Below are 13,696 nucleotides of genomic sequence, written 5' to 3' on the forward strand. Positions count from 1 at the left end.
CTCAGAGCAGTGGTTCTCAAACTTGAGCATTCATTGGAGTCACATAAAGGGTTTATTAAAATATGGATTGCTGAGCTCCTCTCTCCTTCACCCCCTTCTGAAGTTTTTGAATTATCATAAGTGGAGCTGGAGAATTTGCATTTCTAACTAGTTATTTGCCTTTCTAACCCAGAAGGTGGTGATACTTCTTGCTGGTCAAGGGACCATACGTGAGAACCAGTGGCTTAGAAAATTCTATCCCAAATTGCTGTGCCACACACAGCAATATGATAAATATAAAATCCCACATATGAATGAGTACTTTAATAAATGTTTTTGGTGATCATGGGTACATAAAATTATCATTTGAAATTTCTTTTAGTATCTTGGTTTATTCAGTATGTGTTTTTTATTTTAAGGATGAAACACTAGTACACTGTAGTCTAAATGAGCTAGAAGATGCAGCACTTACTTTTCCAGTCCTTTTCCAAGATGTCATTTATCAGGTAATTTAAAAAAATTTTTTAACTTCTTTTTTGGCCTGTTAGATAATGTTCTGAACCAAGAAATCTTTTGTAATTTTGTGTGTGTAAAATTTAATGTGTTTTTTTCCTAATGAGTTTCATCAATATATTACTGATTTATTAACACAAAGTAGCATCATGCTAAATAATTACATAAAACATTAAATGTTACCCAAAACGTGAACCTTTTCTTAACCCAGTGATCTCTGCTAGTTTCATAATCTGTTTGCCAGCAGGTGGAGGCAGAAGCACTGACATCATAGATCCCCAAGAAGAACTTGCCAGGTTAACACCTGGTGTTTTGTTTTTGTGTGTGTTTTCCCCCAAAATCTAGTTAGTATAAAGAAAACTCATTCCTTGTTGGTCATTTTTATTTCCTTTTGTAGTAATATGGTCTGTAGATTGCAGTTTGGTGTATCTGCTTTATATCAATCACAGAATTGTAGGACATTTCCAGTTACTGCTTTAAAAATCTGGGTAAAAGCATTTCTCCCTCATCTGTGTTGATGGACAGGTAACTGTGCAAAATACAAATATCATTTATCTTTCATTGTGAATTATGTTGTTGGCCATAGCTTTTACTTTACGTTTGAGATTTTCCTGTCATAAAATTTGAATTAACATATATGAATACACTTTGAAAATTGCAAAGTGCCTTTCTGTGGTGGCGGCTGTTATTTAATTAGCGTTACCTTCATCCATACTAGTTGTTGAAGGATTGGGAAAGGTCAAAAAGTTTGTTCTTTGTCAAGAGGAAGCCAACCCAAGGATTAAATAAAGCCACAGAACATTTGCCATGTGGATGATGAAAAGGTGTTTATGGTTGTTTATGTGCTCTTAATAGGCAGTTAGAATGTGGGTATAGTTTTCTTAGCACATGATAGTTACTCTCTTTTGGGAATCATAAAATTTCATAATTAAATAGAAGTTTGTGGTTCAGGATTTACTTTACCGACTTCATCTTGTAATGAGTCGTAAGAGGATTTACTTTAGCAGTTATGTCAGTTCTAGTTTAACCTAGTTATTGTAGGCATGCTAATATCTGAGTACTATATTCATTTCCCTTCTATGGAACCTGATTTTAGTTTCGATTTTTGATCAGAGAGTGAGCAAACCATACATAAATATAAGGGATTTTAAGATTTTTGTATTCGTTTTTAACTGGTTATTATTTGGTTTAAGGTAATCTTTTTTCTTAATAAGACATTTTCTGCCAAATAGGTTGTTCTTGTTTAGTTCATGTTTAAGGACAGGAGTCTTCTGGTAAATATAAATAGTATAGCAGTATCTTAATAGGTTTGTCTTTTTAGCTTGATTACCTTGTTTTTTTTGTTTAAAATTCCATTCAGGCTTTGAATTTGGAAAGGAAAGTTGTCATTTGAAAAATATTAAATAATTATTTTGGGATGACTTCTTAAGCTTTCTGGTTTGAAATTTATTTCTTGCAGATAGTTTTGGTCTGTATGTCATTTTTAATAGTGAAATAAACTTGGAAATTGGAGGAGTTTGAGTCTTTCCTTTCATGAGCATTTCTTTTCATTGTGACCATAAGGTTGAATTTTTTTCTTGCTGCTTTCACCATTTCTGCTTTAATTCTCTTCTTTTTAATAAAGTTCTTATTATTTTTATGTGGATCTGGATAGTTGTCTTATTTTGAATAAAAGGCTTCTAGCAGTGCATATGACTAATACTTAGAAAAACTATATATGTACTGCATCTACCTTTGTGTAATTCAAAGAACTCTTTTTCTTTCATATTCTGAGTTAAATTTTCTGAAACTGAAAAATAAATGATCTAGCTTAAATTAGGAGCAGTGAGCAGGAAGTTTGAATCTTCCAAGTTATAGGGATGATTGCATTTTAATATTATTTATTAGTTACTACATCATAAACAGAGTTTAGTCCCCCTTTAGTAAATTTTTGAGGATGTCCGTAGTTAATATTGGGTACATTCCTTTGGATTTCTGGTTTTGGCATAGCCATTCTGTCTGCTTTTTAAAAAATAACTTTGAAGAAATCTTGGGTTAGGGTTCCCCCAGTTTGCAGACCAGCAAGCTCCCTTTAAACAGGGAATGATGTCTTTTAAACTTTCAGTGGTGTTGTCTCCATCTACTGGCAAAGAAGAAATATACACAAGGGTCTGAGATGATCTAAGAGATTTTGGAGAAACCACATTATTAGGTAAGATGTAACTTACATATTTAACCAGTGCAATATAATGTGGCCCACTTAAAGGTTAGAAACCTGTAAAATACTGTATATACTCTTAAAAAATAATTTATTGAAGTGAAATTCACAACATAAACCATTTTTAAATGAACAGTTCCATGGCATTTATCTGTATACTGTTGAATATGTCAGTTCCATAGCATTTATGTATAAATTCTTAAAAAATAAAATTGTAATGTTAAGATAGGATCAGATTCTTCACCTGAATCAACGCCAGATAAAGTGTCCTCTTGGGACTTACTTTGCTTTTGGTTTCTTTTTGTGGTAAGTTTGTTATGGTTGGCCTATATCTAATTTTAAATCTACTTGTTTTTTTTTCTTTCTTTCAAAACAGTTTAAAGTGTAAATTGTTTTACATATGTTTTAATAATCATCTATATCAGGGGTTGGCAAACTTTTTCCTGTACAGGGCCAGTTTTTAATATTTTAGGTTCTGTAGTCTTTGTTCCAAATATTTTTTTTTTGCCATTGTAGCATGAAACTAGTCATAGACAGTAAGAATGTAATCAAATAAACATGGCTTTGTCCCAGTAAAACTTTATTTACAAAAATAAGTGATGTATTTGACCCATAAGCCATAGTTTGCTGACCCTTGGTCTAATAATTGTGAGAGTATATACAGTAAATTTACATACTCAAATTCTAAGTGGAAGTAAGTAATCAAATGTTCATCAAAATTCTTGTTAATATATAGAGAAATTTAAAACTAGATCCACTATAATCTGGTTGTGGGCTTTCTTAGTTTTTTTTCAGATGAAAGTTTGAGGGAAATTTAAGGTGACCACTATTCACATTTAAAGACTGCCTGACTCCATGGTATATACTCTCCTTTTGATTGATAAGTAGGACTCAACTTACTTAATGCAAGTCTCAGAATTTTTGAGCAGGTGGATCATTCAAGCCTCAATTTAGTATTTTGAGTGTATTTGAATTCCATTTCTCTGGGAGATTCAAAAAAACTAAAAGATTCAACTCAAAATTTGATACATGTTACTAATACTGTTTGGGTAGAGAGATTTAGTTTGTGTAGATGGAGAGAAAAAGTCATTCTTTAAAGTGAGTTTTTAAAGTGAGGGTATGGCACTCAAAGAGGCAAAGTGTATGGATTTTTGTTTGGGTCTTTTTTTCCCCCTTTAAATTGGTTGTTTTTCCATGAAGTGTTTTACAGTTAGTTATTGGGAAAACATTATTTATTCTTAGAATTGTACAGATGCATTTGATACCTGGAAAAACAAGTGCATGATCAGTTCCAATCCACATATTTAATTTTTATATTTAGCTTATATTGACACATTGTCAGGAAATCCATCTCGTGGTGTTACTCAGTTAAGAGGTCTCCACTGTATTTAGTTTCTGTTCCTGCAGATCCACCAATTCAAGACTCTAGGTCATCTCACTCCCTCTTCCATCCAGAAGATGACTTCTATCCACAAGCAGGACTGAATCAAAAGACAGATTTTTCACTTAGCTCTTGAGCTGAACCACCTCCTCAATGACCTTCCTCTATCTCCATCAAGAACTGGAGCTCAGTTTTTTGAAGATGTAATAGAGCTACTCAGCCCAAACGTGGCTAATTGAAGACAAAAAGAAGATGCCTCATATGTTTCACCACAGTGCAGCCAAACGTAACTGTGCTGTCCAACTCCTCATTCTGTAAAGTATGGCAGGGGCATCTGATTTTTGACTCTGTTCACCAATAAGACTTTAGCCAGTCAGTGGCTTTCTGAAGATCAGTAAAATCATCAAACTTTGGGTCAGCTGTCCAGAAATCAGATTGTGGTAAGCACTCAAGGAGAGATAGGATCTGTAGGGAGCTACTTGATAAAGGATGCTTTGTTTTATTAGTAGAGGTTGCTTTTATGGGAAAAGTTGGGGGGAGAGGTGGGCGGGAAACCCCACGTTTAGCAAAGCTTAGACTTTTCCCCATCACTATAGTTTGTTTTTTTTCTTGGGAACCTTAGCCTAGGATAATTTTCATAAGGATCTCAAATATTTTATCCCACAGAACAAGAAAAGTAGAGAGTCAGTGGCTTCTATCTCTTCTGTATAGTCTTTCTTAGAAAAGTCAGCATTATTTTTGCTTTATGGAGAAATAAGCAATCGTGTAAAGGAAGAGTTTTGTAGTAAATACCTAATCAAGTTTTTCTTCCTCTCAAGCTCTGACTTAAATTGACATTAACCAAGAGGCATTTTGTTTTGACCTTCATAAAGCATAATTTTTGTTGTACAAAAGGAGTGTTTATAATATACCTTAAAAAGAACATTTGGGGTTCATGGACACTTAGTATTGAGGATTAAGGTAATATTTTAGCTGGTAGGGAACAATACTGTGATAACTAATTGTAGGTTAATATTAAAAGTAATTTTAAAGTAACTTTCCTATCCTTCTTAGTAAGTATAACTAGTCATTGGTCTATTTTTTTTCATTGTAATTATTCATTATTGATTTTTTAGGTTAAAAAAAGAAAGAAGTGAAACCTATAGTTAGCTGCCTCTCAAAGATGATAAAGTATATTTCATGGGGACCTCTTTGTATTCTTTGTAAATTTATCTTAAAATTAGAGGCAGTTCCTTAAAAAAGCATGGAAAGTTCTTGTTCAACAGCTGAAAATGTGCTGCAAATTTAGGAGACGTGACAGTTAATTACTAAGCATATTAAATCATTTAGGCAGTTTAGAGCTTGTTTTTAAAGGCAGCATTTTTTGTTTTACTAAAGTGACCTTTTTTTGCTTTTAAAATGATTAAACTTTATTTAAATAAAATCAGCAATAGTTTATACATACAAAACATATATATATGCCAATTTTTATTTGAAAATTATGCTTCATTGCTAACTTACGTATATGGATACCTTAAGTTTCATTTTATCCCATGTAGACTCTACAGGAAAATTCCTTTTCAGATTTATTTCTACTTAGTTTAATGTTTTACAGAAGTTTTTAGTGTGGGGATTTTTGATTTTATTATTTTTTATTTTGATGTTTTAGTATTTACCTATTCATTTTCAGATGATCTGCCTACAAATACTATCCCCAGCAGCCATCTACCTCTTGTTGGAATTGTGTTAAACAAAGGATGACTGTAATGTCACCCAGGGGTTATAAGGTTGAGGTCTCTGCAGGGCCTACCTGAGCAACCCTCTTTCTATGAAGAGGATTTGGGTTTTGTCTCTGTGCTCTAGTATTGATGCTAAGAAAGTGTTAACTAAGTTAAATAGCGAAGCTATCAACTGATCGAACTCCTGATTATTTTCTCTCTTCTAAAAGTGTAGATTGCAGCTGTAGGGCTTTCTTTTTCAGTTAGGTTGCCCAGTTCTGTCCCATAGAATCATACTCATTCCAGCTATTCTCCTTATGACTGGTTAATAATAAGGTGGATAAGTAATAGTCGTTGGCATTCTCCGTGTGCCAGGCACTGTTCTAGGTGCTTTACATGTATTAACTTAATCTTCACAACAACCCTATGAGGTAGGTACTCTTATTTTACTCATTTTATGTATGAGGAGACTGAGGTGCACAGAAGGGTTAACAAATTGACAGTCACTTGTTATACCTGTGGTATCTATCTACTCATGGTAAGATTTTTCAGTTATATGTAGCATCTCATTCTTCACATTCCCCAGGATTATTGGTTTTCTACTGCCTTAAAGTCTTACTTGGGCGCCTGTGTGGCTCAGTCAATTAAGCGTCTGATTTTGGCTCAGGCCATGATCTCGTGGTTAGTGAATTTGAGCCCCGCATCAGGCTCTGTGCTGGTAGTGCAGTGCCTGCTTAGGATTCTCTCTCCCTCCCTCTCTTGCTGCCCCACCCCCACATGCACGTGGGCACTCTCTCTCTCTCTCTGTCTCCCAAAATTAAAAAAAAAAAAGTCTTACTGCTGATTAAGTAAATAGCATTTACCAATCATCTTTTTATTTAAAGGGTGCCATACTCTTAAGTGGAGGAGTCCCACAGAATTGACTGTTTTTATGGGGTTTTTTTGAACCTATATCAATATGTGGCTCCTGGCTGCCTCAGTCAGTAGAGCATGTGACTCTTGATCTTGGGGTCATGAGTTTGAGCTCCATGATGGGCATAGAGATTACTTAAAAAAATTTTTTTAATAAAAATAAACCTGTATCAGTATAGCAATAAATTCAAAAGATACCATGGAATAACTATTAAAAGATGTTTCTTTTTGAATATGTTAAGGTTATATTATCTGTGCTGAAAACTATTTAGAAATACTTTTTCTTAAAAGATTTACATGTAAGAGTTTTTTGTTTTTGTTTCTTCCTTATTCAGTTGCCCACAAAGTGAAGCTGCTTTGGGGGTTTTCTCTTCCTCCTCCTCCTCCTCCTCCTTGTTCTCCTCCTTTTTCTTCTCCTGCTTCTGCTGCTTCATTCATGTTGTTAAAGTTATATATGAAATTTCTTTAAAAAGTGAAATTACCTATGAAATTAGATAAGGTTTGGTAAACAAATAGAGATTATTCAGTATATATAGCTTGACATTGAATATTTAGTCATGAATTTGAATTTGGACAGACTACCACAAAATATTTATAATCATTTTATAACTAGATTGCTATTTTGGTGACTGCTTTTATTAAATTCAGTTTTATTAACCATTATGGCCTGGTAGGATTATCTACATACACAATTACAGGACATTCTCATTGTCTTAACACTAAAGAAAGTACAGGCCATCAGGTATTTGTTCATCTCAAGGAATCTTGATGTAATATTTTGTTATACACATTACTTTTTCTATATAAAATTTAAACTTTAGTAAAATCAATCTACAAGATCATATAAGATTAGTTCCATTATCACAGTTTTGCAGGTATTTCTGGCATTTATAGCATTCTGCATTATTTTTAAAGTTTTGACTTTTTAAAAATGCATATTGTTTAGTGATTGATTAAAACTATTTGTAGGGTAGATAGAATAATTGCTGTATATTTGGAGGGACATATGTATACCAGACTGAAGTGAAACTTTTAGCCTAATCTTACGTTTGGGAGACTACATGATTTTGAAAAGTTACAGGTTTGAAGAAGGATGGTTGTTGGTGAAATACTAAGTAGGGAAAGAATGTGGAAAAAGGGAAATAGGCAGCTCAGGACAAGAATCTTTGTTATGAGAAAGGAGAAGAAAAATATAATTATAAGCATCTGTGGAATAGATTTTGAAGCATTTTGGAGGCATGCCTCTGTGCATTTGTACATTTCTATATCTCTGTGACCTAACATAATAAGTGATCATAGTCTCTTCGTATTATATATACCTTAACAATTGTTCTGTTTCCTACTAGACAGTACTTAGTGTTTGACTTTTATATATTTATGCTTTAATATATCCATCCAAATGACTTAGACCATGCTGGCCTTGTGTCTCCATTTCTATTTTTCTTTCTGAGATTTTACCTTTGTAGCACATAGCAGAACCTCCACCTCTGCTCACTGTTATTTTGTACCTTTCTATATTCTCTTTCCCACTAACCACATTAATTTCTGTGTATATATTTTAATCCTGAATGACCTTCCTGTTCAAATAGTGAATCTGTTTTGGGGATAGGAACTTTTACAGCCAACAATTACTCTATTCTTATGGTAAGGAAATTAGCAATATATTCCCCCATCTTCAGTACTACCTTTTTTTCATCCTCTGTAAACAAGTACATTTTGAAAGTAATGTCGTTTTAAGATATATTTTTATATTAAGAATGGTCAAAGTAGTAAGTACAATGTATAATGAAGTTACAGTTTTGATTTAATATGGAAGTCATGTATAAGAAGTTGGAAATGTCACCTTTGTATAGTGTTCCACTTACTATGCTTGGATAATACCGTTTACATAGAAGTATTCCTCTGAAATGGAAGTGTGTTAGGGTTCAGAGGAAGCAAATCCCAAAGTACAGAGGCCTTCCTTAGCTTATAGTGTGGAGCAAGTGATAACAGGGATATTGAGACCAAATGAAATCATTTACATAAATGCAAAAATAACATTGTTTAATTAAATGTATGTAAACGGTAAGCTTTCTTAGCAACAAACAAAAGGCTCTGACGGTTCATAGTTTATCATCCTCCTTGAGATGAGGTAATCGGAAAAGAAGTATTGACTAAATTGATTGTTTTCTTAATCATCACAAATCTATTTTGAAAAGACCCATAGTTAATAAAAAATGGTATTTCTATTTAAGGCAATCCATCAGTTACATGGGTTGGTTACAGGGCATACCAAATGTTTTTAAGATGAAAATGTCAAAATTAGTTAGAAGAGCAGCTCTAGTTAAATTTCTTGGGCCTCATTTTAAATGATCGGATTGGACACTGAGGATTTATTTTTATTTGACTTAGTGGTAGGGGTATATGGCTTACTTTGTTTTTGATTAGCCAAGAAATTGAGATAAAATGCCTAATAGGATTAAAAAGAAGTAAACTTTATCATTCTAGCCTGGAGGTAGGGGTAGAATGATATTATTATCACTCACAATTTGTCTTCTACAAATGATCAGTTTTTAAGGAAACTCTATAGTTTTCCTTATATAGTCATATATGCTTGCTTTTCTTTATTTGTTTTGTTTATATTGCTTGGCTTTGATTTCATTACTCAATGTATTTTTTTTTTCTCAAGCGCTTAGTATATATTTAGTATTGTCTTATGCCTTTTGGGCTTTGGAAACTATAAAGATTGGTAGTACATGGTCGCTACCTCCTAGCATCCTTTGCACGATTTCCTTTTTCTGCCCTGAAACATTCCCAGAACTGGATTTTTATCATGAGGGCATTTTTTGTGTGGATGTGTGTTTATGACAGAATTAAATTTCATGAAGCCTAGATTTTGAGTTTTTTGCCACTAGTGTTTTGTTTTGTTGTTGTTTGTTTTTAATCTTAATCCAGTGAATCTGGTGCATAGGTGTTCTATATATATTTGTTGTTCGTGGTGTTTGGAGGTAATAATCACCTTTGAGTATAAAGTTTTCTTTTTATAAAGTTTTTGTCACAAAATGAAAACAATTTAAAATCTTTTGTATGTCAGTTTTAGTAGTTGCTCATGGCTTATAATTCTGTGCTTTTTGAAAATTGGAGTAAGAGCTACATTAAATGTAGGCAAGAAGATAGACACAGAAATAAGGAAATAACGTATATAAGGCAGTTCTTTGGGTACTGTAGTTTATCCTGATATTGCCAGTCGGTTTTGATAACTGGTGTGCCTTATTATATTTTCAATCTCAAGTAACCCAGTAGTGCTAATTTAGATGCCACATCTGAATCAGTAAATGTAGAACAAGATTGAATTCTGAAAAATTCCAGTTATGTAAAACCCACCAATCCAGACATCTCTTTCTTGAACATTATTTACCTAATAGAGATTTAAAATAAAGGTATTCTTAGCAGGTGATTGTTGAGAAGAAATTCTGAGTATAGAGGAAGGTCATTGAGACAGGTCAGCTAGAGGTGGACACACAGCCTGCCTAATAATTGGATGGATGCTACCTGGCTGGAAGATGGAGCAGATTGGTGGATCAAAATCTCAAAGGGAAACCTTTCATTTTTAGTTGAAATGTTTATTAAAATTATATTCCACAAAGTACTATCATATTGTATGCTGCAATTTAACTATTAAGAAGTGACATCACCAATAATTATTGTTACCCTACCAAAAGATTGTTTTAAGTGGTATTTGGTATGTGAAATATATTTGGCTGAATGGTACTTAGTATACTTTACTATTACTTTAAAATATGAACTTTTAAATTATACCCAAAGTTAGAACACAACATATCTTATAAATAAGTTGTTTCTATTTTATAGGTTTATTTACTGAAGCTTATTTTTGTTATTTCTTTAGGTTTACGTGAGATTAAGACCATTCTTCAGGGAATTCCTGGAGCGAATGTCTCAGATGTATGAGGTAAACATGCTTAAGCTAATTACATAAGTATTTTTATTTTATTCAATATAGTACCCATATTTAGATCATGTATAATGATTACTTCTTTTCCCCTGAATTTATAGATCATTCTTTTTACTGCTTCTAAGAAGGTGTATGCAGACAAGTTACTGAACATACTAGACCCTAAAAAGCAACTGGTCAGGTAAATTTAATTAAGAAATAGTAGAAATGTCTGTCACACTGATCTATGAAATTACTATGATTCTATTTAATTTTCATGGCCATTTTCAGTTGGCTGCATATATAGACATTTGTTGTGTTGAATGGTGAAAACGATCTTTTTTAAGCCCCCAAACTCTTTAAGAGTTCCTAATGATATTAACTTCAGACAGACGTTCTTTAAAGGATACAAAAATCAAATGTATTTATTCACTGTTACATCTGTATCCTCACTTCTTTGGGGACTGGGGGGAGATTGGGGGTATGTGGAATTTTTCACTGTGTGCATGATGTTTTCACTTCCTTATGTCTCTGAGATAATGCATGTTATGTCACCTTTTTAATGGCATAGAAAATAAAGGTTGATTTTAACAGAAAGGATAAATTAAACTCTTTTGCTTTTTTCAAGAGCAAATTTCTCTTCCATGGAAAGAAAACATTACATGAATCTAATTGGAAATTGCAGTTGGTTTAGTCACTCAAGTTACCCGATCTGGACTCACTTCCTTGTGTGTGTCCTGAGCCAGCAGATGCAGTGTGTTCCTGGTTAGGTGGGAGTGCCTCGGGTAATCTTAAAACAGTTTAAAAATCAGTTCCATTATTTCTGTCAACAGAAATGAAATACTAAGACTGCCAGCAGTCTTGCTGTATCCTCTAAGATGACAGAGTTAATCTATGTTGTTGTTTTTTTTTTTTTTAATTTTTTTTTTTTTTCAACGTTTATTTATTTTTGGGACAGAGAGACAGAGCATGAACGGGGGAGGGGCAGAGAGAGAGGGAGACACAGAATCGGAAACAGGCTCCAGGCTCTGAGCCATCAGCACAGAGCCTGACGCGGGGCTCGAACTCACGGACCGCGAGATCGTGACCTGGCTGAAGTCGGACGCTTAACCGACTGCGCCACCCAGGCGCCCCATGTTGTTGTTTTTTTTTTAACCGAGAATGCTGAGAGAGATGCCAGAAAAGGTTCATAAAAACTTTAATAGCCAGGAATTCATTTTCTTGAATTTTTTCCCATATTTTTTTAGTGAAAAGTCCTAATTTCTACTGTTAATAGTACCTTTGTTATAGAGTGGTTACAACTGTGTTAAAAGACTTTTTCTGATGTCCATGTTTAGGGGATTTGCTTTCTTGTAAATAGAACTATGTTTTTTGTTTTTTTTAACCTAAAGGAGCAAAATTTGTCCTTGTTGTCACTTCCCATTTTAGCTTCCAATTATAAGCAAGCATTAGACACACAAATGAAATTTTTTTTTCTCTTCATAAAGGTATAATGCATGCTTATTTTATCTAACTTTAACAAAAGTACACAAATGATTTTGTTTTGATGACTTCATTCTAAAGATTTCTGTTCTCTTTTAGAGCTTTCTTTCATTTTACTAGGGAACAAATCATAGTCATGGAATTATAATGTTACAAATTAACACCCTTCATTTAAACTACATTTATAAACCTACACATTGAGAGTTTAAATTTGTTTTATCTAGTTTTTGTATCTAGTATTTGAATAATTTAAAACAGGAGGAGCTTTTTGAACAGTGTATTGCATTAGAGTGCTATGTTGAAGATAAGGTAGACTCAAATTCCTGTATCTGAGTCTCATGATTCCAAATGCAAATCTGATGACCAGCAAGAGTAGTTCCTTTCTAAAACTGCAAATGCCTGCTATTGACTCTCAGGCTCCTGAATAACTGGAGGGATTTTAGTGTAATTTATTTACAGTAATCATTTGTATCCACATACATGTTCATTTGTCTCCTGTCTTGGGTGAGTTTGCTGCTATTGCCAAAGAAACATCAGTAGTGACTTGCGTGTACCTGCTGCACCTGCCTGTCTAGTTTCCTCAAATGTAAATGTTTGTACAGATAAAAATGGAATCTTTTATAGGCCCATCCAGGACTCAAATTCTTTTGTCTGGTCTTACCTTTTCAAAGTAGAACAGTCTTTAAACCATACAGTGGTAGATGATCATTTAATTTAAAGTCTTCTTTATAGAAAGGGGGGGAGAGAACTGTTTCTACTACATTTCTTCTGGTTGGAAAACTCGTCATCACCAGGACTGATGTTTTTAAGGTTGAGTTTTGTTGTTGTTAGAGCTATGGCCAATTTTGTTGGTGGAAAATGCCCTTTTCTTGAAATTCCATAATTAAAAATATAGGTATATATAAGTAGGCCCTAGCTGCTGAAAAATTGTTTAGTGGGATTAAGACACAAGGAAGCCAAACTATCAAATTACTAATGTATGCAAATGGAGTATTTCAGGGTGACCAGTATTAACTATTAGTAATATTCCAAGACTAACATTTTGAGTGCTAAATGAGATTATGTAATTATGACAGTATATAAGTATTATAAGACCTTCAATCGCTTTTAGTGGTACACCATTTTTCAGTTAAGTATCTATCATTGGTGAAACATCAGTTTACATTTGTAATACTTAAATCTGAATTCATCATTTCATTCAATCCTTGTTTTTCAAATATTCATATACACACTCACACGAAATTAAAAGGAAGATGGGTGTTTGGGAAAAGTATGAAGTGATGGAATAAACATTCGTTTTGGCCTCCACAGCTTTTCTCAAAAACTATAAGGGAAACGAAAAACATTTTTGAAAATGCCAACACAGAAACATTCCTTCTTATATTTTCTATTCTGGCATGTACAGGGATAGGGAGGCTGTGTGGTCTTCTGGTTAGAGCAAAGGACTGGGAGCCAGGAGGATCCTGGGTTCCAATGCGGGGCTAACCACTGACTTACTGTGTGACCTTGGGCAAGTCACTTGACCTCCTTGTGCCTCAGTCAACCATCTGGAAAATTGGTTAAAAAGCAGGACCTCGATGACACAACCAGATGCTGCATCTGAA

At 33.7% G+C, this 13,696-nt stretch overlaps 1 protein-coding gene across 4 annotated transcripts in view; it reads left to right on the top strand.

The window, feature by feature from the left end:
- The window catches only part of CTDSPL2 (CTD small phosphatase like 2), an 84,068-nt gene that overhangs the window by 62,803 nt on the left and 7,569 nt on the right, over positions 1-13,696 (top strand). For all 4 annotated transcript variants that reach the window (XM_086710573.1, XM_086710575.1, XM_025919589.2 and 1 more), the window contains exons 8-10: positions 399-485; positions 10,566-10,628; positions 10,733-10,812. In XM_086710573.1, the coding sequence (XP_086566699.1) occupies positions 399-485; positions 10,566-10,628; positions 10,733-10,812 (230 nt within the window). The remainder of the gene's footprint in view (positions 1-398; positions 486-10,565; positions 10,629-10,732; positions 10,813-13,696) is intronic.

Source organism: Puma concolor, chromosome B3 (genome assembly GCF_028749965.1).
Source record: "Puma concolor isolate L17-30 chromosome B3, mPumCon1.1.hap2, whole genome shotgun sequence".
Lineage (NCBI taxonomy): Eukaryota > Metazoa > Chordata > Mammalia > Carnivora > Felidae > Puma > Puma concolor.